Below are 27,347 nucleotides of genomic sequence, written 5' to 3'. Positions count from 1 at the left end.
ACAGTGCCCAAGCCCAGAGTTCAAACCCCATGACCGACCAAAAAAAAAAAAAAATCTGTGTGTTATGGTTTCAGTTGCATTACAGTTAGCCATGGCATAATTCAGAATAGTCTCACATGAATTTAGGGTTGTTTAGTATATTTATACCCTACAACTACCCTCCCTCCCTGTCTTCCTTTTTTCTTCTCTCCCTCTTCCCCTCCTTCCCTCAAATTTGGAAAACTAAAACACACATGACCTTTCTTGTTATTTAGTAGGATTAATCAGAATTATCAGTGAATAATGTTCAGTTAGAGGAATTGAAAACAAAATACAAAGAAATCAACACTGTATAAAATAGATCTGCCCTGGAGAAGATGGCAAGTACTAGTTTTTGAGTAAGTAGGGAATCCATCACTCATTGCCTTTAGCTATGTGATGATAAACAAAGCAGATTCTGGATTTTAAGACTTACTTATGCCGGGTGCTGGTGGCTCACGCCTGTAATCCTAGCTACTCAGGAGGCTGAGATCTGAGGATCGTGCTTCAAAGCCAGCCTGGGCAGGAGAGACCGGGCAGGAGAGACCGTGAGACTCCTATCTCCAATAAACCACCAGAAAACCGGAAGTGGCGCTGTAGCTCAAGTGGTAGAGCGCTCGCCTTGAGCTGAAGAGCTGAGGGACAGTGCCCAGGCCCAGAGTTCAAGCCCCACGACCGACAAAAAAAAAAAAGACTTATTCCTAAAAGAGGTAAATAAGCCTTAAGTATGGGTGGAATATTGAATATAAGTACCTATAGTTTTTTAATTTAATCAACATAAAAATTGACTAAGATTTGATCCTCTATCCTCTTTTCATCCTCTTTACAAAAGGTTAGGTCTTATTCTTGAGACTCTTATCTCCAATTAACCATTTAAAAAAAGCCAAAAGTGGAGCTGCAGTTAAGTGATAGACCACTAGGTTTGAACAGAAAAGCTTAGGAACAGTGTCCAGGCCCAGAGTTGAAACCCAGGACTGGCAAAAGTAAAAAGAAAGTAATGTCTGTGTGATAGCCTATTACTTATTAGAATTTGTGTGGCATATACCTGTTACAGTACAACTAAATTGAGTTTATGAATGCTATATTACATTTTTACAGTGTTTACAGTGTTTTTCTAGTTTGAAAACTATGCCAACCCTTTATAGAATATTTTATATATGATTCTATAAGTTTGCTACTATAATAATTATATACATATAATATTTTTAATACTATTAATTATGTATAATTATGTATGAATTTGGTTTCCAACAAATAACAGTGTATTTCTTGAATGTGATCATAATTTAAATTCTAATCTAGATTAAACTGATGAATTTAGTAATACATATGGAAAGGAAAACCTGTAAGTGAAATGTACAGTTAGAATCTACGTTTACCCAAATTTGAGTTACTTTCTGAATGTAATGAAACTATCTTTTGTGAAATCCTATGAGCCCAGTTACATCCCAGAAGAATTAGGAGTCTTTTTTTTTTTTTTTTTGGTAGATTGAATGAGCATAGGAGGACAGTACCTATGCAATAAGCATTTGTAAATCTTTAAGGTTAGAAATCAAATAGGCAGAAATATATAGCAAGTGAAGGCATGAATTAGTTGGAAGATGGGCTGACTTTTAAATTAAGCTAGGAATGCCCATGTGATTTTTTTTTTTTTTTATAAGTGTAACTAAATACTTTCCTAGAATCTCTGTGAAGAAGCGAATGGTACTTTTTAAAATCATGGCAGTGCCAGTTCTCTGGTACTAACTCACAGATGTAAAGCGTCTGCTTCCCAAGCTGCTCTGGTGTCAGAGAGCTGAAACAGCGCTGCTGTCCAGGATGGAGCTCAGCATTAGATGGTTTATGCTGAGACGGACTCATTGTAGCAAGAAGCTCCCATAGGCTGTAGCCACAAGCATCTGTTTCTCACTGCCAAGATGCAAAATGTGCAGATTCATGAATTGTAGATGAATAGTATGTACTATGAAATAGAAAAGCGAGACCATGGACAAGAAGAAATACGCACATTCAGAATGTGCCTTGGCTTTCTAACTCATAAAAACTTGATGGATAAAATATGCCTTCCAAGTCTGAAAAAATAGTGGTAAGTATTTTTGGTAGTATTGGATAGACACAATAGATTAATATAGTTCCCAGTAACCAAAAGAAGACTTCCTTGATCCTTGGTTCCCTTACTCCATAGCTGACCAGCACCTAGACCTTTTGACTCACGGAGCAGGCCTCTTTAATCTTGTCAGTTCTTAATTGTGTTGCCCACGGGCAGAAGAAAGGACAAAATACATGACAAACTGGGAACTGGTGGCATATGCCTAAAATTCTACTGGGGGGGGGGGGGGTTGACAACCATAGGATTGAGATTCAAAGCCAGTCCCATCAGAAAAGTCGTTGAAATTCCATTTCAAAAATAACCTATAAAAGCTGGACAGAAGTGTGGCTCAAGTGCTAGAGCACCAGCTGAGCAAGGAAACCAAGCAAGCTAGAGACCCTGAGTTCAAACACCATTCATTAGCAGGGTATGAGGTAGAGTAGAGGAGTGGGGGGTAACTTCCAAAGAAAACAATCTCATTGAGATAATTAATTTAACTTGAATTTTGATCAGATTTTCTCCAAACTCTCATTTTCCTAGAGCTTTGAATGACTCATTTCACTTATTCTTTACATCCTTTGACACGGGTGCCATTATCTAAATGGTAAAAACACATACAAGCCAAGAATTAATAATTAAATTATCTATATATGCCTTAATGAGAGTTGATAATAGCCCAATCTCAAGGTGGTTTATAACTCATCCGCGAATTCAAGATTTTTTTATATTAGTGAATAAAATAATAGAAGATGAAAAACTGACCCGAGAATGTGGTTGAGGTTAAATTCTAACTAATTATTTTCCTTTATAGGCATGCATATCATTCTGTCTCAACTCCCCCTGTTTACCCTGCGAAAAATGTTGCTGACCTGAAACTCCACGGGACAGCTTCACCTCTGCAGAGTTCTGATGCCGTCATCATCCATCCTGGTGCCATGCTAGCCATGCTGGACCTCTTGGCCTCTGTGGGGTCCGTGACACAGCCAGAAGTAAGCCTGGTTGCCTTAGTTCCTTCTCAGCTGTTATAAATGAACAGAAAAGTGTATTTCCATGAGCAAGCGAACAGGCAGTAAGGAAATGATATGGAACTGTTTGATAGTGCATACTAGTGTAGCTAAGAGAAAAAAAATAGGACTTTTTTAAGCCATACTTTTTTATATGAATGATGTCTATGCATGTTTTAAAATATAGTTTATTTATTTCAATGCAAACTCAACCATGGTTACTTCTGTTATCACAATATAAATTCAACCAAGGTTATTTTTGATTACTTCTGTTATTGCAGTGTGAATTCAACCAAGATTACTTTGGGTCACTTATGTTACCGGAGTAATTCTATTTTCCCTTGTCAGTACAGCTCAGCAGTGAAAATTGTTAATTAGCAATATAGGACAAGAGACTGGTTATTGAGGTTATTTGTTTTAATATTTAGCACTCAGAAGTTTGGATGAGTTGGAATTCAGCTGGCTATCTGTGTTAAAATGTTGTGTAGCCTCTAAAGTATCACAAGTGTAAATGTGAGCTCTCCTTTCAGCTAGGTACCGTCCTCTGAAAAACATTTCAGACCCACTATAAAAACAGATCTACTGGTGGGAATATGGCTTAGTGGTAGAGAGCTTGCCTAGCATGGGTTCAATTCCTCAGTACCACATAAAAAAATCTGGAAGTAGCACTGTGGCTCAAGTAGTTGAGTGCTATCCTTGATCAAAAGAAGCTCAGGGACAGTGCTCAAGCCCTGAGTTCAAGCCCCAGGACAGGTAAACACCACCAACAACAAAATAGACCTACTATTTGTTATTTAGTCATGGAACCCAGAAAAATTGGAAGACAGTAGAAGCTAGCTGAGTGTGCTTCCAGCAAAATTTATAAAATAGGGATTTTTGTTTAGCTATGTTCTAAAGTTGCTGGATCTCTGTAAACTGGTTACCTAATTTGTCTGAATGTTTGGTTTTTTTCTTTTGGTTCTTTTTTTTTTCTTTTTTTTGGTTGTGAGGCTTGAAATCTGAGCCTGAGCCCTGTCCCTGAGCTCTTCAGCTCAGAGTGAGTGCTGTACCACTTGAGCCACAGCACCACTTCTGGTTTTCTCATGGTTTATTGGAGATAAGAGTTGCATGGACTTTCCTGCTCCGGTTGGCTTTTTTTTTTTTTTTTTTTTTTGGTGGTTGTAGGGCTTGAACTCTGGGTCTGGACGCTGACCCTCAGCTCTTCAGCTCAAGGCGAGTGCTCTACCGCTTGAGCCACAGCACCACTTCTGGTTTTCTAGTGGTTTATTAGAGATAAGTCTCACGGACTTTCCTGTCCTGGCTGGCTTTGAACCTTGATCCTCACATCTCAGCCTCTGAGTAGCTAGGAGTACAGACGTGAGCCACTGGTACCCAGCTGTCTGAATGTATTTTTGAAGCACATAGAGACTCCATAGTTAATCCACATAGTATGCTTCATGTAGAAAGAACTGTCACCTATATCACTAAAAAAAGCCTTGGTGGCCTGGATTTCTTTGTTGACTTTAGCACGCTTTGGACCTTCAACTTGCTGTGGCAAATATCTTACAATCCCTGGTACATACAGAGAGAAACCAACAAGTCATGTGTGAAGCTGGTCTTCACGCGAGACTATTGCAGAGGTGCAGTGCGGCGCTGGCTGACGAGGACCACTCTCTGCACCCTCCCCTCCAGCGGATGTTTGAACGCTTAGCCTCTCAGGCACTGGAGCCCATGGTGCTAAGGTTAGTAAATTCCTTTTCAACTCTTGATACAGTTGGTAATGCAGTTCCTGGATCTTTTTGACTAAAGGGTTCTCATTTCCATGGACATAGATTCAGTTATCTGTACACAAGACTAAAACAACCAGAGTAGACAAAAACAATCAAAACAAAGAGTACTTACTAAAATCATACTTACTAATAAATAGCATTTCTATCCACTGGATAGTTCTTCTTGAATCTAGTTGGCGCTGGTAGCTCATACCTGTAATCCTAGCAACTTGGGAGTCTGAGTGCAGGAGATTCCCAATTTGATGCCAGCCTGGACAGAAAAACTTGAGAGATCTCTCTAAGTCCATGTCTGTCATTGCAAAGTACATGGGAGCCTGAGATTGGGAGGAATGCAATTTCAGGGCAGCCACCAGAAAAGTTCATGAGACTCCATCTGCACAGAAAGAAACTGTATGTGGTGGAAGCCTACAGTAGCAGGCAGACCATAGTGCAGGAGTGCAGATGGGCAAGAAGCAGAACCTGCCCTAAAATAATCAGTGAAAAACAAGGCTAGTGGTTAGACTTAACAGTGCCATATCAGCCCAGCAAGTGTAAAGCCCTAAGTTTAAAGGTCAGTATCTCCCTCCCCAACTCTTATTCAGTTGGTATAAGACTTACATCTACTTTATATTTAAAATATTTATATGTAAGAACTCTTAAAAATAAGCTTGCAAATATTATTTGGAAGTAATAACATTCACAGGTATGAAGATAGAAGGTAGAGGTTCCTTGTCGCCTTCACACTGTTCCCTTCAGGTGGTTGCATCTTACTTAACTGTAGTATAATCTCAAAACAAAGAAACTGATACTCCTATTATTTATCTCCATATGCTGCTTATTCCCTTATTTGATTTCTGTGTATATTTTTTGGGGGGGTAGCTGGGGGACAGTCTTGCTATATAGTCTAAGTTGTCTTTTACTGGTTCAGCCTCCTGAGTGTCAGAATTATGGATGTGTACCACCTTACCTAACCCTTTGTGTTTATTTAATCCCCACACAATCCAGGATGTCACAAATGTCTCCTTAGTGCTGCCCCCCTTCACTGTCATACCCATTCTTTTTCCTTCTAGTATCTCAAACTCTTAGAAACCACTTCTCTATTCTCCATCTGTATAAATTTGTCATTTTAGAGTGATATACATATGAAATCATAAGAGTATGTGACCTACAGTAGACATTTTTCACTTATGGCTTGAGATATATACAGTTGTTATGTGTATCAGTAGTTTCTTCATTTTTATTGCTGAATAATATTCTATGATATACAGCATGTGAACTATTCAAGAAATATGATTATAGTTCGTAATACCAAGGAACAAACCCAGGGCCATGTACATGTAAGTCAGGCTCTCTACCATTGAACCACATTCCTAGTTCAAGAAAGAAATATTTTGTGATAATCTTTTTAAAAAAGAAATTCAAGAGAAATAATGCTGTATGTTTTAGAAAGAAAAACTTACTAGCTTTTAAACTTATTTTCTGTGTTTTGCTGGAAAATAAATAGATTTAATGCATATATTATCATGCCTGTCATTTTAATATTTTTAAGACAGTGTTTCACTATGTTGCTCTAACAGGCATCAAACTCAGAATCATTCTCAGCTGCTCTAGTACTGGGATTATAGGTATACACCACCACTCCTAGATTCTGGATTCCTTTTATAAAACTATATTCACATCTTATTGTTTTGGGACTTCAGTACAAGGTGTTCTCTTTATTGGAGTATTTTTTATTTACTATTTATCTTGTAAAACTTTTATTTTTCCTGTCAGTCATGGGGCTTGAACTCTGGGCCTGGGTGCTATCCCTGAGCTCTTTAGCTCAAGGCAACCTCTCTACCACTTGAACCACAGCACTACTTCGATTTTTCTGGTGGTTAATTGGAGATAAGAGTCTCACAGACTTTGCTGCCTGGGCTGGCTTTGAACTCAATCCTCAGATCTCAGCCACCTGAGTAGCTAGGATTACAGGAGTGAGCCACCAGCACCCGGCTATTTGGTAAAACTTTTAAGAGCTTTCTTTTAAATGTCTGAAATCTACTTATTTATTCATTCATTCATTCATTGATTCATTCATTGGTGCTGGTGCTGCAGCTTGAATTCAGCCTCAGTACTGTCCCTGAGCTTTTTTCTCAAGCCTAGTGTTCTATCACTTGAATCACAGCTCCACTCCAGGTTTTTTAGTGGTTAATTGGATATAAGAATCTCAAAGAATTTCCTGCCCTAGCTAGCTTGTAACCTCAGTCCTCAGCTCTCAAGCTCCCAAGTAATTGGCAATTAGCACTTGGCTTTGTGATTTTTTTTTGGGGGGGGGGGGGTGGGGGGTGGAGGGGGGAGGTCAGTTGTGAGGCTTGAATTCAGAGCCTGAGCACTGTCCCTAAGCTTGTTTGTGATCAAGGCTAGAACTCTACCTCTTGAGCCATAGTATCACTTCCTTTGTGATTTTTTTGTTTTTTTTTGTTTTTTTGTTTTGTTTTTTTGCTGGCCATGAGGCATGGGTGCTGTCCCTCAGCTCTTCAGCTCAAGGCAAGCACTTTCTACCACTTGAGCCACAGCACCACTTCCGGTTTTTTCTGCTTATGTGGTGCTGAGGAATTGAACCCAGGGCCTCATACATGTAAGGCAAACATTCTACCTCTGAGCCACCTTCCCAGCCCCTATTTGTGATTTTTAAGACAGGTTGTGGATTAAGAAAAACTTTGTCAAAGTGTTGTATTGGCAGTATGCTAAGCCTTGTTAATACCAAGATAAAAGAGACAGTTCCATTCACTTCATCCATCATCTATCTCTTCATAGTCCTGAGACTTTGAAAGTAGCATTGGTATTTTCCCTCATTCTTGCTAATCTACTACTTTAAAAGTAGAGTAAGAGACATAAAAAGACTTTATCATATTTAGTACTAGTGTTTTGCCTGACGAAATCACTTGGACTGTGTAGTTAGACAGAATAAGCAATGAACAACTGCCATTTAGATATGCTCAGTTCTCACAGAGAATGAATTCTCTGAAAGAAAAGGCCTTGCTACTTACAAGACATAGTTTATAAATTACTTGTGTATATATTTGAGTAATTGGCTAATTAAATCTGACTTTTAAAACATTTCTGTTATCTGAATTGAAACTAGAGAGGAATAATTTTTTTCATGATGCCATAATGGACAGAATACCATGGAATCTTGCTCTAGCAGGATATATTCAACAGATCTTAGATTTTGGCCTTTTATAATATTCTGTACTCATTTTAATGCTTGGAATAAGAACAGAAGAATCTTATTTAGTTGAAATTATTGATATAGAACATTGTTTAATATCATTTTCTGATTAGATGAAAATTATTTTTAAAACTCTTTGCCAGTCAGTGGGGAAACATTGGTGAGCAGAAAAAGGAAGTTTGTTTTTTTTTTGGTTGGTCGTGGGGTTTGAACTCTGGGCTTGGGTGCTGTCCCTGCATTCTTCAGCTCAAGGCAAGCACTCTACCACTTGAGCCAGAGTGCCACTTCCGGTTCTCTGGTAGTTAATTGGAGATAAGTGTCTCATGCACTAAGCCCAGGCTGGCTTTGAACAGTGATCCTCAAATCTCAGCCTACTGAGTAGCTAGGATTACAGGCATGAGGCACCAGTGCCCGGCAGAAGCATTTAAAAAAAAAATGTGTAGTTAATACTAAGACATTTTTTTAAAGTACAAATAGAACCTGAAAGAAGAGAGACAGATACAGCATATAAATAGCAACCATAATAAACCTAGAAAGGATTTAAACAAAGAGAATAAAGTCAGTTATTCAAGAAATGAGAATATTGTACATTCATTTATGTAATAACAGTGTTAATAGGATTTATCCAGGCTTCTTAGAGAGGGTCGCTCAAAAGCAGCTTTGTGGAGGTAAGGACAGATTAGAAATAAAGTGTAGAAGGCAGTTTGGGTAGATTAAAAAGTGAGAAAAGGACATTCTCAAAACTGAGGGTCACAAATGTGATGGTTCCAGAAAGGAAGGTATACTGTAGGAAATTTGCATTCCTGGAGCAGAATTTATAAGGATGGGGAATCTGGGAACAAGGAAGGTAAAGACTTAGGAAACAACATTCTAGGCGTGCTATTGTGTGCCAGGCTCCTTGGTGAGTTAGGCTTTTAATCTGCCAGGAAGGGAAAACCATTGCAAAGTGTTATGAAAGCAAAGCACATTGAATAATGGTTATTTTTAAAAGATGTCAATACTAACGAATGGACTGAGTTGGTACAAGATTAGAGTCACAAAAGGTAACTCAGACTGTTTTAGGAATACAAAAATGTGGTTAGACTGGACCGTTACAAGAAATTGAAATAAACCAACAGATTTGAGATAATTTTTGGAAATAGAAACAGGATTTTCTGATTTTCTAATGTGGAATGCTAAAAGGAGGAATCAGTATACTTCTGAGATGCAGAATATAAGAAAATACCTAGGTTTCGGCATAAAGTTGTCAATGTTACATATGCTGGATATGGGACACTAAGGCATTTTTATTAACTTCTGAAAAATTTATGTTGGAAATTATGTTGGAGATACATAGGTATATGGAGACTCGTAAGAAATAATCTTGATTTGGTTTCTTTTGTATTTTAACTAGTCTATTATAATTGATCAATTCCCCCTTTTGTGTTGCTTGATTTCTAAGATATTTTCTTTGAAATAATTTTGCTTTGTCTTTTCTTTAGGGAGTTTTTACGTTTGGCAAGTCCTTTAAATTGTGGTGCCTGGGACAAAAAATTGCTCAAACAATACAGGGTCCACAAGCCAAGCTCATTGAGTTATGAACCAGAGATGAGAAGTAAGTTCACTTTCAACATTTGCTCTATTGGTTAGTTTTATTAATAAAAAGCATGTGGCAGATGAATATATTTCAAAAAGAAAATAATGAAAGGGTTTGTTACTTAAATGGATGCACATATACACTTAGGTCAATTAACTACCTACAGAAGTATGAAGACTGAGAAGGAATGACTGGTGATGTCAGGGGAATGAATGCTAGACTGCCCCTTGGCATAGACAGGGAACACCTTCTTCATAGGATCTGTAATTTCTTTGCCTTCTCAATTAGCCTTTGTTTCCTTGGCCAAGGAGTTGGATTATTATTCTTAGGATATCTTCCACAGAAACAGCCAGGAGTGGGAAACTAGCGAAACTGACAAAAATAACATTTTGCACCAAGGAATATAGGCCCAAGCTGAGGAAACAGTGAATCCAGGTGGCTTCTACCGTGAAGCAGGGGGAGGAGGCTCATGGGAGGAATGGTGATCCTAGAAGCAGAAAGTTTAAGGATGTATTGTTCATGGGAACAGGAACATTGAAGGATGTTGCACCATTGTATTCGTGATGGATTACTGGAAAGTTTGTTTAAAATATGTCTTTGTACTCTTGAAATTGTTCCCATTTGTGTACAGGTTAGAGTACTAAAATTTAGCTACTTTTTTGATTGCATATTTAATTCCTGTCCTTAACTACTTTTGTGATTTCTTATTTAATTCCTATATTTCTAAGGGAAGAATTAAAACTGGGGAGAGGATGTTGAAAATAAGTTGTTGCTGTTTATTTCTGACATTTTCCATAAGAAAGATGACCTGTTTCTGTTATAATGCTTCTACAAGATTGTACTTTCTTTTCAAAAAAAAAAATAAAAGTAATTTTGTGGAATAAAAGTATTACTTGGTCTATAAACCATTAACTGAGGTTTATAATTCAGTTACAATGTAATGGTGGCTTAAGTGGTGATTTTTGTTCCTGTTAGCCTCTGTGGTTTCTAACATGCCCACATTGTGCACATTACTTTGATATTAGGTGAAAAAAGAAACACAGCTATTTTAGCTTTAAGAGGAACATTTAGTACATTAACACTAGGTAAATGGCCTTGATATTTGAAAAAAATTATTGTATATTGAAATTAGATGTAGTGTGCAATAATGAGTCAATCCTATTAAGTTTAGTTTAAAATTTTGCCTGTTATTTTTCTCAAAGAAATTTTCTTTTACCTTGCAGGTAGCATGATCACTTCCCTGGAAGGTCTGGGTTCTGATAATGTTTTTAGCTTCCATGAAGATAACCATTATCGGATAAGTAAAAGCCTGGTAAAATCTGCAGAAGGAAGTACTGTACCCTTGACTAGGGTGAAGTGTTTGGTCTCCATGACAACCCCACATGACATCAGACTTCATGGGTCATCAGTTACTCCAGCCTTTGTTGAATTTGACACATCTCTTGAAGGGTTTGGGTAAGGACATTGCAAGCCAGCCAAGTCTTCCTCTATTACTTTATGTCTCATACTCAACTTTGCAAATGCATCTTTAGTTTTAAATCTACCCCATTAAAGTACATTATGGTCTATCACTATTCTATGTTTTCAAATGATTATGCTTCTTTGAGCTTATTATTTAAAAAGTCCTTTTAATTTTATTACAATAAATAAATTGATAAAAAATAGAGTCAGTAATGTAAGGCCCATGAGCCAGATCTGTTATTGTTGTATGCTTTGTTAAGCTTAGTCAAGCATGGAGTATATATCTGTAAACCTAGAACTAGGGAGATTGAGACAGGAGGAGCATGAATTCTAGGCCATCCTGACCTCATAGTGGGATCCTATCCCACAAATAACAAGAAAAAGAAGTGTAAGATGTATTGTTTATGAAGGTTTATTGGAACCTGGCTCACTTATTTGTGTGTGTATTTTCTGTGACTTCCCTCGTGCTAGAATGGCAGTGTTGTATAATCATGATAGAGAGCTGCCAGCCCCCAAAGCATGGATTTTTATTTGTCACTTGACTCTTTCCAGGAAATTTCCTAGCTCTTTATATAGTGAATATATATGTACAAGTGATATGTAAACTAAAATGTGATTAAAAACTCTCATTAGGTTTTATCATTATTTGTCCCTCAAGTTATCTTTTACATAAATAGCCAGTGACAATAGATGTTGAGATTGATTTAAATGACATTAGAGACTATAATAGCAGAAGTAACAGAGTTCTATAGATATTGTAGCTACAAAATAGACGCAAGTACTAATAGATCTAATAATTAGGTTGCAATGTTTATGTGGTTCTTGTTGACATCTCTTTTTAATGTAAATATGGTTTAACATAGTCTTTCATTATCTGTTAGCTATGAGAATGCTAATAGATACTATTTGTATACTGTTTATCTATAGGATTCTTATGTGTTGTTCTAATTTTGTGTTTGTGTTTTATTTGTATATTTTATTATATTTAAGTAGTTTCTCTTTAACAAATGGAGTTTGTTAAAGTTCCTCTTTAACAAATCAATTGTATTTGTACTTTAAAATATTGTGATGAGTCATTATAAGACACTAGATGTTTGAGACTAGTCAGAGCTATTCTATGTTATATATAATTTGTAACCACACTATATACTAGATGATAATAGTATCCTGTCTAATATCTATAAACTATGCTATAATAATCAAATCAGGAGGAAAAGCGCACAAGGGAGATTTTTCTTAGCACTAATGTTTTTTTGTTTCTTTGTAGTACTGAAATTGAACTCAAGGTCTCATGAGTGCTAGGCATATCTTCCCTACTTTTGCTTTTTAGTTAGTTTTTCAAATAGGGTTTCACATTAGCCGTACTTAGACTGTCCTTGACTGGCAGTCCTATCTCTACCTCCTGATTTGCTGGGACCATAGGTATGTGCTGTTACCTCTGTTTTTTTTGTTTTTTAAATAAGACCTAGCTAACTTTTCTTGGGCTGGCCTCAGATCAGTCCTCCTTTCTAGGTAGTCCTACCTTCTAGGTAGCTGAGATTCTAGAGCTATACCAGCATGAACAATCCTATTCTGATGTTTTAATTGAGTTTTGATAAGTTTGCTTGTTTTGGTTATGCAAATTAGACCTTAATTCTTAAAGAATTTACACTTAAAATGATACTATTACTGATTTTTTTTTTTTTTTTTTTGGCCGTGGGGTCTGAACTCTGGGCCTGGGTGCTGTCCCTCAGCTCTTCAGCTCAAGGCTAGCACTTTCTACCTCTTGAGCCACAGCGCCACTTCCAGCTTTTTCTGCTTATGTGGTGCTAAGGAATCGAACCCAGGGTCTCATGCATGCAAGGCAAGCACTCTACCACTGAGCCACCTTCCCAGCCCCTGATTTTTTTTAAACCTATTACTTAATACTCTCCTTAATGGGAAAGGCTTTGCTAGGCATGCAGATTTATCACATAATTTTTCATCTCTTGAGTCCCATTACACAGTACCCCGTTGTTTCCCTGTGTTGTGTCCATGATTTTGAGAGAGAGTTGATTGGTAACACATGTTGTCTTTTCTTTATTAGCTGCCTGTTTCTGCCCAGTTTGGCCCCTCATAATGCTCCCACCACCAATGCGGTCACAACAGGACTTAATGATGGGGCTGTGGTCAGTGGCCTTGGTTCTGGTAAATAGTACTTTCTGCTTTTCTCTCTTTTTTTTCTGTAGATGCTTTATTTAGTGTTTATATGCTTTCAGGGACCTCATTTTTTTTTAATGTAAATTTGAGCCAAGTAAAATCTTTCATATTATTTTTCTCTTTAGGTGAAAGATTCTTTCCTCCTCCATCTGGACTAAGCTACTCTAGCTGGTTTTGCATTGAACACTTTAGTTCTCCTCCTAATAACCATCCAGTCCGACTCCTCACAGTTGTGCGCCGAGCAAATTCATCTGAGCAGCATTTCGTGTGCCTGGCTGTAGTTCTGTCAGCAAAAGACCGATCATTGATTGTTTCTACTAAAGAAGAGCTACTTCAGAATTATGGTCAGTACTTGTCTTTTTCTGTTTTCTTCTTTGATTTTACAAGTAATAATTCCAATCAATTCTAAGATCCAGCTGGTAATTTTTTTTTCCAACTAAGTTGGTATATCATAGGACTTGACTATTGTTTACAAGTGAATTTTAAGGGACTTTTATGAGTCTTTGAAAAGAGTGGAGCAAAAAAAGCCTATTGAAGACTCAGCTCCTCTTGCCAATAATCGGGGTTTTGCTAGGAAAGCAGCTTGCTTGTTTGACATATTTTTGATAAAGATTGTTATTGACTATGAATTCATTGAGCACCTGCCTACCATCTGTGCTAAACTGTGTAATTGTTAACATTTCAGTTGCTTGAAACTTAATCAGTTAAAATCAAGATTTAATTTATACAATTATACAGTTATAATTACCTACTCCAATACAATTTCAAACTCGAGGCATTCAGAAGACCTTCCCAAATGATATAAATAACATAAAATACGAATCTCAGTTTACTCAGTTTTCTCTGCTTTAACTATAAACATCTGTAAAAAATGTACTTTTTTCATCTATTTTCATTTTTTAATTAAAAAGTGAAATAATATATTGACATGGCTAGTATTATAATAAATTTTAATTAAGAATATTTAATTAAACACAAATATTTAGCTTTTCAGTTAGATTGTAAAATTTCTTGGAATTCATGACTGTGCCTAGCATAGAGCTATATATCAATGTAGTCATTACTTTAAAATTCTCCCTATTGAGACTGATGATCTAGCTCAGTAGTGGAGTGCTTACCAGTATGAAGGAAGCCCTAGATTTGATCCCAAATATTAAAACAATAAACAAGCCATTAGTGCTGTTTGGTTCTGTTGACTTCTTATTAAAACTATCTCTAAACTGAGGCATAGTAGATCATGTATGTAATCTTAGTTATTTGGGAGATTAAGATCAGAAAGATCAAGGTTTGAGGCTAGACTGGACAAAAAGTTCATGGAAACTGTGCATATGTCTAGCATCCCATCTATAGCAGGAAGCATAACGTAAGAGAATTCTGGTTCAAATAAGCACCCTGGCAGAAAAGCAAAGATTTTTCTCAGAAATGGGCTCGAAGCATAGCTCAGTCAAGGAAACATTGACTGTGAAGGCTCAGTACACCACCACCCCCACAAAAAAAGAAAGAAATCAACTATCTCTAGTCTTGCATTCAGGGATAGCCAGAATGTTCTTTTCACAACTTCTCTAACTTCTCTTTATTTAAAAAAATTTTTTTTGGGGGGTCCGGTCGTGGGGCCTAAACTCTGGGCCTGGGCGCTGTCCCTTAGTTCTTCAGCTCAAGGCTAGTGCTCTACCACTTGAGCACAGCGCCACTTCCGGCTTTTTTCTTTTTGCTTATGTGGTGCTGAGTAATCGAACCCAGGGCCTCATGCATGCAAGGCAAGCACTCTACCACTGAGCCACCTTCCCAGGCCCTCTAACTTCTCTTTTGTAGTCTCCTTTAGTAGCTTTCTCCTGCATCTTTCCCTTAAAAATAATATTCACTCAAGATTCACCTTTGGATTTTAGATTGAATCTGTTCTTCGTGGGGAAAAACAATCATCAATTTGTGTCTCAATAACTGTACTATCCCTTTAGCCCAGTTGTTTACCTTCTTACCCACATCTCGTGGTCCATAACTCAAGAGCTTTCAGGATTCTTTGGCCCTAATTTTTTATCTGGTTATTCAGTCCTCTTCCCATTTTAACATTATTGATAAGATTCTACCCATATAATAGTCTTAACCTATCAACAGAAATATATTCTGAATTTTCATTTTAAGATATATAACCTTGGCATTTCAGCATAGACAAATACATTAATATTCTGTAAGTAGAAATCAGTATTTTACTTGTTCCTTTTCCATGTAATTTAAATTCTGTTTTCAAGTATATTGTATTCCTTTGTATTGAAGAAATGGTTGGTCTGCTTTGTTCATTAGCTCTTGTTTGTCTTAGTGAGTTTTTAATATTAACTTTCTCACTGCTGCCTTGCCCCTGTGAATACTCAGATAGAAGGAATGGGGATGTGTCTCAGTTATGTAGCATGTGGGTTTGATTCCCAGAACCACTAAAAAATATAGTAAGTTACTTTTATTAGCTTAAAATTAATATTAAAATAGTATAAACCCATTATTTCTTGTCAACATATGTCTAGCAACATACCAGACGGTAGTGAGAAGCTAGACCAGGTAGAAAGTGATTTTGTAAGTTAGCAGATGAGAATATCTTCATGTATATGAGACAAGTTATGTGTGGAAGCAGAAAGTTGGATTAGCTATGACTTGCACCACATCCTCTCTGCCAGCTGGTGTCAGTAAGGGTTCTGGGCAGTACAGCTATAAAATGAGCAGCAAATGCCTGCTCTTTTTATACTTCAGGTGCATACATCAGATAAGATCTCATTGAGGTTCACTTGTTTTCTTACAATACTGTTAACGTTGTATAAGTACAGTATTGTATAGTACAGAGCTTATCTTGCTTGACTGAGATTTTTATGTTTATTGCTTTGATTTGTATTTCTGCATTTCTTCTTTCCCCCAGTCCTTGGCAGCTAACATTCCATTCCCACAGTTTGACTACTTTGGGAAGCTTATATAAGTGGAATCATGAGTCTGTACTTTTGTATAAATGATTTCTTTCACCTAGCATAAGGCCCTAAAGGTTCGCCCTTGTGGTCACATATTGTAGCTTATGCCTTTTAAAAATACTGAATAGTATGCTATAGTATGTCTATGCCACATATTCTTTTTCTCTTCATCTACTGGTCAGAGGAGCAATGTAATATTTGGGATCATAATGACAGCTTTGGGGGAAAACTGTCCAGCTTTGGAATTACTGCTTCACATGGCAGTTCTATTTTCAGTTTGTTGAGGAATCTCCAGAATGTTTGTTTGTTGTGATTTTTTTTTTGTTTTGGTTTTTTGAAACAGGGTCTTGCTGTTTGGCACAGGCTGGCCTCTAAGTGGAAATGCATCTACCTTGGCCTCCCAAGTGCTTGGATCATAGGCATGTACTAGCCCTTCTACATTGGTTTCTATAGTGGTTGTAGTATCTTGCATTTCCACCAACAGGGAACAGAGGTTCTGATTTTTGTTGTTATTGTTTTGTGATACTGGAATTTGAATCCAAGGTCTCATGCTTGCTAGGCAGGAGCTTTATTTACTACTAGAGTCATACTCAGTCCTTTGTTTTCTATTTCATAACAATTGCCTTGACAAGTATGAGTTCGTATTTCCTTCAAGTTTGGTCTCATTTTCTTGATTGGTGGTGTTGAGCATCTTTTAAAGTATCTGTCAATCATTTGTATGTCATCAGGGAAATGTCTATTCAAATTTATTTGTTTTTTGTTTGGTTTTGTTTTTCTTAGTATTGGGGGTTGAACTCAATGCTTTGCATTTGCAATTAAGGCTCTCTTCCACTTGAGCCATGCCCCTAGCCCTCTTCACTGTTTGAGTTGTCTATATATGGTTTGCACATACTTTTTAAATTTCATTTCATAAGTTGCCTTTTTTGTGCTAATTATTTCCTTTGACTTGCAGAATTTCAGTTTAACATAGTTCTACTTGTTTAGTTTGGGTGTCGACCTGTATTTTTAATTTTTTATGATAACTTCATTGTCTGTCTTATTTTTTACTCATTACCTAGTATATCTGTTTGGTTATAAGGATACCCCTGAGCAGATGCAAACAAACATACCCTACGTATTACTTCTGGCTACATATGTGGTTACTGAATAAATAGGGTAGTTCATTTGTATCATTTTCTTTTTAACATAACGTTAAAAGCAGCTAATCTAAATGTAAATCATTGTCAGAATAGAGATGATAATTGATAAACATTTTTTTCATCGTTCCCCTTTAGTTGATGATTTTAGTGAAGAATCTTCTTTTTATGAGATTCTCCCATGCTGTGCTCGCTTTCGATGTGGAGAGCTTATAGTCGAGGGGCAGTGGCATCATCTGGTTCTGGTGATGAGCAAAGGCATGCTGAAAAACAGCACTGCAGCCCTCTACCTTGATGGACAGCTGGTTAGCACAGTAAAGGTAAGCATTGGCACTTGTGAATATACCTACTTTGCAAGGAAGCTTTAGAGGGTGTGTGCGTGCATGTGTATATTTTGTAGGAATAATTTTAAAGTTAGAACCTTAATTGTAGGCTGACCTTTAGTACTCATTTAAACAACTTTTTAGAGTCATATGATTGTCCTGGTCAGTTTACCTTATTAAACTAGAATAGAAAGGAGGGGTTCTGCGGTCCTAAAGAAGTTACTATGTCAAGATTTAAACTATGTTATTTTTCACAATATACAATAGACACTTGAGCTAAAGGACTATGAAGAAAACTATGAATATACAGTCTTGTCATTGTAACAAATGTTACAGTTCCATACTATAGTATTCAGAAGAGAGTTAAAGAAACCAAGAATTAAGTAAAATTCTGAATCAGAAACTGTTACCATAAGTTAATCAAAACTCCAAATGCTCAGAACTTAATCCATTTTGAGTGCCAATATAATGGTCAAAAAATTAGCATTTTAAATTTCAGATTCTCAGATTAGAAATGTTTAATCAGTAAAGGGTATGCAGATACTCTAAAATTGAAATTTTCTGAAATCTGAAACACTTAGATTGCAAGCATTTTGGATAGGGATACTTATAATCTATACTTAGGACAAAACTCTGCTAGCAAGCTCTTAAAATTCTTTTAACTTCTGAAAAATAGCATCTAGCATACAGTGATATTGCTTAAAAGAATAATTACAGTAAAATTTGTCCTGTTGTGTGAAAATAGCAACTTCTTTGAGTACATTTCCTTTTTTTTGGGGGGGGGGGGTCCAGTCGTGGGGCCTGAACTCTGGGCCTGGGCTCTGTCCCTCAGCTCTTCAGCTCAAGGGTAGCACTCTACCACTTGAGACACAGTGCCACTTCCAGCTTTTTTCTTTTTGCTTATGTTGGTGCTGAGGAATCGAACGCAGGGCCTCATGCATGCAAGGCAAGCGCTCTACCACTAAGCCACCTTCCCAGCCCCTACATTTCTTTTTTGATAATGTTTTATTATAACATTATTTCAGTATGGTGTACCATGAAACATACCTAGTGAAATTAGTCACTGATTTCTTTGGATACATAATTTTTTTGGAATAAATTTACTGATTCTCTAACAGATTACTTCTTCTTGTTAGGAAAGAAGGAATCTCAATTATGGAAGAATTGATTTTTTTAATGTATTTACATTATCATCACTATCTTGTGAGCAGTCATGAAATAGTATACATATCTTGATTTTCATGATCATATTACTAACATCATTATAGACTGTTCTTTAATATGTATATATGTATATATATATGGGTTAGTAGATGTAATAGGAAGCTAAAATGACAAAACAATCAGTGGAAATGTCCCCGATTCCATTAATTGATGGAAGTAACTATTTCCTTCTACCCTATTTATTTACTTATTTATTAACATCGTATTTAAGTTAGTTACCTTGTCAATAAATAGAAATATGATTGCAAGCCTGAGAATCTGTTAGCAGTGGTTAATATTAAAGTATAAGCATATTAATCAAGTCCATTTTTCTAAATTCTTTGACATTTTTATGGTACTTTGCCCCATGAGACACTTTCATAAATAATCTTATTGAACTCACCTCAGGACTACCTGAGTGAGTTCCATTGTGCAGAGGTCTCTTGTTTTATAACAACTCTAAAATTTCAGAGGAGCGTTATTAATTGTTATGGAAACAACCAAGCAGTGACATTTTTTCTTTATTTAATTTTGGCAATTTCTAGTAGTCATTTACAAAGAATTGTATAATCTTTACCATATTCAGTGTCCAGTTACTGATCTTTGAATCTTAACCTTCAGTTTCTCAGCCTGGTTTTTTACATTTGTAAAGTTATATGGACTTGGAATAATGAAAATGTACATGTTGAAGCAGTTTCCTGCTAGTTTTCCATAACTCACGCCTTGTGTGTCTTCTCTCTAGCTTCATTATGTTCATAGTACTCCAGGGGGGTCAGGCTCTGTGAACCCCCCAGTGGTGAGCACAGTCTATGCCTACATTGGTACTCCACCTGCTCAACGCCAGATTGCTTCATTGGTTTGGCGACTGGGACCCACCCATTTTCTAGAAGAAGTTTTACCTCCTTCAAGTGTTACTTCCATTTATGAACTTGGACCAAATTATGTTGGAAGCTTTCAGGCTGTATGCATGCCATGTAAGTAACTTACTTTTAGTTCTCTAAGTTACTTTTGTAACATAGAGTGTATGTGCTTGTATATATGTGTGTAGGGCTTTCTTTAATACTACTCTTCATGATATTATTATTAACCGCATTCCAGCATTTAAAATGTTCTCCTTGGCTCAGGGATAGAGCTTAGTGTACAACACTTAACTAATGTGTGAAGAGCTAAGTTTAATCTCAGCAGAGAGAGAAATATTCTCTTCCCCTGATAATACTGTACTTTTCTGATTCTTAACTGATCACTAATTATCCATGTTATCTTAGTGGATGAAGATGTAGGTAGATATACTCTCAACCCTTCTACTCTTTCTGTAGTTCATACCATTATACAAAGCTATATAAAGTATAGATATTCTTGTTAAAGAAGAATGAATGGGTCCAGGAACCACACATATAGTCTCAAGATTAGACCTACCAACATCATTATTCCTCATCCTTTTATTCCTGTAGTTTATTTTTAAGAATCTTTTCTCCCAGAAGAAATATAAAATCAAGGGAACTGATAACTTAGCCTTGATTCCTTTATAGTACCCCTCAAAATCATATCTTTATTCTTGGGAGATCCCTTTGCACAAGTATATTGTGAACATCAGTAAACAGATTATTAATATGCCACTTCATTCATTGTTGTTGACTACTACATCCTAAATAAGTTAATATGCATGAAACATGTATTTCCTCTGAGCCCTTCAGGTATGTTTGTTTATCTGTAAACATTATGTGTTGGATTGTCATTATCATCCCATTTCATAGATGAGAAAACTAAGGCACAGAGATGTATGTTAAATGATAACAAGATTCAGGTTTGGCAATCTTGTTCTAAAGCTGTTCACTACTGTGCTATGTTGTACAGAGAGTATAGAGAGGCATAAATGAAGGCTCTTCCTCCATATATGGAAAGAGGACCCAGCACTGCCAGGCTTGTGGGCTTCTGAACATTTTTATTTCCTTTCTCCTTTGCATTTATTGATTGTTAGATATCAAATAAAATTCTTTCTCTTCTTTTAAGAGTAAACATGAAATGTGACAGTGTTTTATGATTATTAGATAGCAAAAAACCCTTTTTCTTCTTATAAGTATTCTAAGAGTAAAACATAGATTTATGTCCTATAATCTATATTCCTATATCCTAATTAAAGAAATAGACCTGAAAATTCAGTATAGTTTTTAAATTGAGCTCCCATATTGTACCTTACAAAAAGTTCAGGTTCATCCAAGTAAAGACATTGCTAAGAAGCAGAGCCTGTAGCTCACTCCTGTAATCTCAGGTGCTTGGAAGGATTGTGATTCATCAACCCAGGCAAAAGGTTAGCAAAGAGCCAGGTGCTGGTGGCTCATGCTTGTAATCCTAGCTACTCAGGAGGCTGAGATCTGAGGATTGTGGTTCATAGCCAGCCCAGGCAGGAAAGTCTATAAGACTCTTATCTCCAGTTAACCACTAGAAAACTGGAAGTAGAACTGTGGATCAAGGTGGTAGAGTGCTAGCCTTGAGCAAAAAAGAGCTCAGGCCCCAAATTCAAGCCCCATGACCAATAACAACAACAAAAAGCAAAAGCCATGTCAACATTTAAGCCTTACAGAGTAGACTATGTCATTTGTTTATGAGTATGTGCAAAGCTGTAGGTAGGATGATTGCAGTCCAGACCTTCTCAGCAAAAATAAGAACCCTATCTGAAAAATAACCAAAGCAAAAATAAGGGAAGCAGGTGGGCCTCAGGTGTGGCTCAAGTGGTAGAATACCTGCCTAGGAAACAGGAAGCCTTGAATTCAATCCCCATACCACCAAAATAATAGTCATAATTGTATTATATAATAAAAACTTATTATATAATAAAAATTGTATTAAAATGGGAAGAATTACAATTTTGAGAAAAATGATTCTCTTTTGAAGGTAAAGATGCAAAATCTGAAGGTATTATCCCATCTCCTGTGTCATTGGTTCCGGAGGAAAAGGTATCATTTGGCCTCTATGCACTCTCTGTATCCTCCCTAACAGTGGCGAGAATCCGGAAAGTGTATAACAAGTTGGATAGCAAGGCCATTGCCAAACAGGTAAGCAGAATGATTTCCCTATAAGCTATACTTAATTCTCTTGGGATTTCAGAGTCTCATGGGTTACCACAAAAGTCTGAGTAGTTGCTGAAAATAGTGCCTTTTGTGGATTGTTAACTTTTACTTGAAAATTTATTGATTGAGAATTTCAATATATTCAACATACTTAATCCTTAAATGTATCTTGTGTTCTAATTCCTGTAGCCTGAAAATGTTACTTTATGTACAAAGGAGAATTTAGGTTGCATGTTCAATTAAAGTCCCTAACCATGTGAAGTTGAAATAGGAAAATTACATCAACCATTCAGATGAGCATATGCATGCTTAACAGTTGAAGACCAAGGTAAAAGAATAGGTCAGAGTGATTCCCTGTGTTGAGAGGATGCTGTGGCTGGCTTTGAAGATGAAGCCAGAGGCCATAAGCCAAAGAAAGCAGGTTGCTGAGAAACTGAAAAAGGCAAGAAAATAGACTCTCCTCTCAGTGGAGTCTAACCCTGCCCAAACCAATAAGATCTATGTTTTATTAGGAATCTTTGGTCTATTGTATAATGAATGTTGATTTAATAGCAGTTTGAGACAGCAACCACAGAAGGCCATCTTCATCCTTGAGTGATCAGTTTCTTGGTGTAGTCTGCAACCAAGTGTTCCTTTTCATTACTTTATTTGTTTCTGTTTCCTTATTGTATTATCTTACAGTTTTTTATGTTGTTCTTTAGTGTTTTATCTTAAGTGTTCTGTGGCTGCTATCAAATTTTTCTTTGTATCTTTGATCCTCAGAGTCTGATTATGATAAGCTCAGCTCCTTTGAACATTTTTATAATACTAGAATTCCATAAACCTCTTCTTGAAATTTTACATCTTTCACTAAACTTAAGGAACTTTTTGTAATTATTTTCTCAAATATATTTTTCTGTTGAATTTTCTTTTTTAAAAGATTCTTACAATAATCATCTCTTAGGTTTTGTTCTTGTTTTGTTTTCATTGGTTGTGGGCCTTGAACTCAGGCCTGGGTGCTCTTTCTATCAGTAAAGAACACAATTGCTGTTGTTAATTATTTCTATCACTAAGCCTGTCTTGAAGCTACTTTGTTACGTATTACCTACAATGTACTAGATACCATTTGTTCCCACCTTTATGTTTCTTGCATTCTGGTACAAAGATTCTTTTGTGTGTGTTTGATGTTTCCTTTATATAGGCATGTTTATCTAGAAACAGATAATTTGGATAGATTTGTAGCTAACAGGATTGTCACTAACCAGGAGTATTATGAGGCACTGAAAAAGGAAAGCCTTCCATCTATGACAGATTCCATTCAAAAAGACCCCCATGGGCTCAAGATTATCTGTCATCTCTCCCTCAATTGATTGTATTGTATTTAAGTTTTAATTTCTGTGAATTTCCTACTGTAGAAGTATGAGCTCTTTAATAAAATGAATGTTACTATTTTAAGTATTCTGATAGGAATAGAGTTACATAAGTCAGACAAAGAGTACATTTCCTTTTGGACAATGTGACCCCTTCCCTCACTCTCTCCTAGTTTTTCCCTCCTATCCCACCCACAGGTTGTATAGTTCATTTTTAACATACTGTCCGGTGAGTATCTAATAAGAACACTCAGGCTGTGCTTCTGTAATTACATTGCTTTTCTTTTCTATTTTCAGTTAGGCATTTCTTCCCATGAGAATGCCACTCCTGTGAAGTTGATCCACAATGCAGCAGGCCATCTTAATGGACCTGCAAGGAGCATTGGGGCTACACTGATTGGATACTTGGGTGAGTTGGGTCTATTATTTCAAACTTCTGTGTTTACCTTCACATTTACATTTACTTTCCTCACTTAAGGAGTTAGTACTTAAGTTCATATTTGAATTTGACATATCTCAGGTTCTAGTCAACTTTAAAATTTGTAGTCTTCTCATTAATATTTAACTCTTGTTAACAATGGTGAGCATTGACCACATACTTCTAGGTTATGCATCAGTAAATTTCAAATGGCCACATTAAAAGAGATATTAAAATAAAAAAAATATTGTTGCTTATTTCATGGTTTGATTTAGCAGTGGTTTTGCAGAAGTGTTCTTTTAATGTAGAAGTGAGGTGAAAATAGAAATTCTGTACCTAAACACTAAATCTAGCTATAATAAAAGGTTACAGATAGTAGCCATCCTGCAGAGCCTTATACATACTCTCTTATTAAAAAGAATTGAGCTGGGCACCAGTAGCTCTTGCCTGCAATCTTAGCTACTCAGGAGGCTAAACTTGCAGTTTGAAGCCAGCCCAGGAAGGAAAACCAGTGACACTCTTATCTTCACTAAACTACCATAAAACAGTTTCTAGTGGAGCTCTGGCTCAAGTGGTAGAACCCTAGCTTTGAGCAAAAAAATAACAGGGAAAGCACCCAGGCCTTGAGTTCAAGTCCCAGAATGGTATACATACACCAATAAAGCAGTATTTTTTTAAATTAAGTAGGATACTGAGGTGTAATAAAATGTTACTACCAAAATTCAAAATCAGTAATTATTTTATTTCACATAAAAATAAGTATATTCGATTGGTTCCTTTTTAGATTAATAAAACATTACTGTTTTGCTGACCCATTTTTTTTTTACCAGCAAAGATGCTTTTTATCTCAATGACATTCAGTTTTTTAACTTTGACTTTCTACCTGATAACATTGCATTGTTAAACAGTTTCCTTGATGTTAAAGCACATAATGTTTTTCTTTATTCAATTCAGCAGATATTTTCTGTTTTATATTCTTTGCTAAACCATAACAGCAGTAAAGTAGTGGAAAACAGGGAGTGAGAGTTTGTAGATCTAAGTTCTACTACCTCCTCTGCCATTCATTTAAGCTCTGTCAACTTCAGGGTTTTATTTGTTAGTTTGTTTTTTTACCTATGATTACCTAGAAAGATACATGTGAAAATCCAGAGCTACAATAGATAAAAAATACTACAAATGCTACAAAGTACATAGAAATATAAAATGGATATTTATATACACATATTATGTGTATCTAAGTGCTTTTCTTTTTCCTTTTTTCTTTCTTTTTTTTTTTTGAGGCAAGGTCTCCCTATGTTACTCAAAGCTGGTCTTAAAAATCTAGTCTCAAGTAATCCTCCCATCTCTGCTTCACAGACAGCTGAGAGGACAGTCTTCCCCCAACTAGATTTATAGTTTTAAAACAGTCTCTATCAGTAGGCAAGTGAATCGGTTTCCTAGTGAAGCCACTCTCACTTACCTTAGTCACTTCCAAAGAGCTCTATACTGAGTCTTCTGTTGCTGGCAATGAGTGTTTCAAAACATGAGTCTTGCTATAAACCCAGATCACTATTCTCTTTTTTTCCTGCCTCCTCTCTAGGAATATGCATATGCATATTTTTCTCTTAAACTCTACCTTTAATTTTTGTTTAGAATTCTTATTTCACTACATAAGATTTTTATAAAATAAAATTTATGATTACAAATAGGGTATTGAGTTACTCATTTCTTATTCCCATGGGGAAATTATCTTAATTATTTTTTGCTATCTTTTAATTAGGAGTGAGAACATTTGTCCCCAAGCCTGTTGCCACTACTTTGCAGTACATTGGTGGAGCTGCCGCCATCCTGGGCCTCGTAGCCATGGCCTCTGATGTGGAAGGGTTATATGCAGCAGTCAAGGCCCTGGTTTGTGTGGTCAAGAGTAACCCACTAGCCAGCAAAGAAATGGAGAGAATCAAGGGTTATCAGGTTTGTAACCATTAAAGCTTTTCTTCACTTAACTTAGATAGTCTACTGTTGATTATTCCTGTTTTCTCAAAACTCTGGAAGAAATTACATTCTTCAGATCATTTCAAAACAAGTCGTTTTTTATGAAAAGTAACATCAGGTGAAAAATATGAGTAGTTTATTTTAGTTTATCCCTTTTCTTTCTCATCTGGTTTTGCTACATCCTTGAATTTGGCTATATCACTTCAGTACAGCTTTGAAATATTGGAATACACAGTTGTCTCTTGCTATCCATTGGGAATTCATTCTAGATAGCAAAATCTATGCATACTCAAGTCTCAAATGAAAAGGCATAATTTTTGTGTATCACTTAAGCACATTGCACTGTATGGTTTAAATTGTTATGATACTGGGACAATGTAAATGCTATGTGCACTTGTTAATCTGCTATATTCAGTTGTTATACTCTATTGTTTGGAGAAAATGACAACAAAAAAGTCTTTCCATAATTTTTTACCAAAATGTTTTGGATGTACATTTGAATTTGTGGATATAGATCCCATGGATAATATATCCAGCTGTATGTTCAAGTTAATGATTTAAGTATTTGGATGTTGCTTTTCTTTGTAGCTAGGGGAATGAAAAGAAGTAGGGTGACATTAGCTCCATATTCACAAGACAGCCAGGTCAGTGATTCTAAGCAGGTTCTCCCATCCTTGTGTTCCCTTCCACTTCACACCATAGTATCTTTCTTTACTTCCCTTTCATCCTCAGATGTGAACCACTACAGAATAAGTGTGCCATCTATATTCCTGAAAATTCATGTGGAATTACAAATGTGCAGTATTTATATGTATAAGGCCTATACCAGATTTAATGTGAACGTTATTTTTGCAATTTGGAGCAAGCAATATGAAATCCCTCTGTTAGTTGTTTTGTAAATCACTATGACAGACACCTGAGAGAGACAATTTGAGGAGGAAGGATTTATTAGGCTCATGGTACCAAAGCTTCAGTGCTTACTCCCTTACTATGAGGTTCTAGTAGATGCAGAACCTCAGTGCAGCTAGAATTTGTGTGTACACAGTGTTTATCTCATACTAGCCAAGAAGCAGAAAGAAAAAGGGCAGGAGAGGAAGGAACCATGGACGAAAAGTATCTTTCCAGTCTCCCACATCCCAATAATGCCATTGTATTATGAATAGATCAAGGATTAATTCCTTGATTAGCTCAGCAACTTAAGGATGCAGCAATTGGCCAAAGCCCCCTGGGGGCATCTTAGATCAAACTCCAACCTCCTTCTCTGTAAACAAAATACAAATGCCTTCTGTACCTTAAGGAAGATACAGTTCATGGTGCAAGATTGTATAGATTTAATAGGGCTTTGTTTTTAAACATTTTCAAAGTGGCCATTGAAGTTTTTTTCCTATGAAAAAAGAGGAACAATCTAAATGTACCAACTATATCACAGTGACTAATTGTACTATAACCATCTTGTAGAATACTATTCAGCCTCTTGAAATCATAATTATGTAAAATATAATGCAAAAAATTTTCCCTGTATAGAGAAAAAGTATAAAAGTGAATAATAACAACTATGAGTATTTTACTTTATTTATTTATTTATTTTTTGTCAGTCGTGGGGCCTGAACTCTGGGCCTGGACACTGTCCCTCAGCAATTCAGCTCAAGGTT

The 27,347-nt window shown here is 36.4% G+C and overlaps 1 protein-coding gene across 1 annotated transcript in view; it reads left to right on the top strand.

Moving 5' to 3' along the window:
- Wdfy3 (WD repeat and FYVE domain containing 3) overlaps positions 1 to 27,347 on the top strand; it is a 265,342-nt gene that overhangs the window by 144,398 nt on the left and 93,597 nt on the right. The window contains exons 15-25 of the mRNA XM_042668429.1: positions 2,916 to 3,093; positions 4,615 to 4,829; positions 9,549 to 9,661; positions 10,867 to 11,098; positions 13,170 to 13,270; positions 13,408 to 13,626; positions 17,502 to 17,683; positions 19,632 to 19,863; positions 21,782 to 21,942; positions 23,604 to 23,715; positions 25,484 to 25,674. Of these exons, the coding sequence (XP_042524363.1) occupies positions 2,916 to 3,093; positions 4,615 to 4,829; positions 9,549 to 9,661; positions 10,867 to 11,098; positions 13,170 to 13,270; positions 13,408 to 13,626; positions 17,502 to 17,683; positions 19,632 to 19,863; positions 21,782 to 21,942; positions 23,604 to 23,715; positions 25,484 to 25,674 (1,936 nt within the window). The remainder of the gene's footprint in view (positions 1 to 2,915; positions 3,094 to 4,614; positions 4,830 to 9,548; positions 9,662 to 10,866; positions 11,099 to 13,169; positions 13,271 to 13,407; positions 13,627 to 17,501; positions 17,684 to 19,631; positions 19,864 to 21,781; positions 21,943 to 23,603; positions 23,716 to 25,483; positions 25,675 to 27,347) is intronic.

This window comes from Dipodomys spectabilis, unplaced genomic scaffold (assembly GCF_019054845.1).
Source record: "Dipodomys spectabilis isolate Male_0828 unplaced genomic scaffold, ASM1905484v1 ptg000436l, whole genome shotgun sequence".
Taxonomy (NCBI): Eukaryota; Metazoa; Chordata; class Mammalia; order Rodentia; family Heteromyidae; genus Dipodomys; species Dipodomys spectabilis.
Note: the sequence above shows the minus strand (reverse complement) of the source record. Positions and strands in the feature narration are given on the sequence as shown.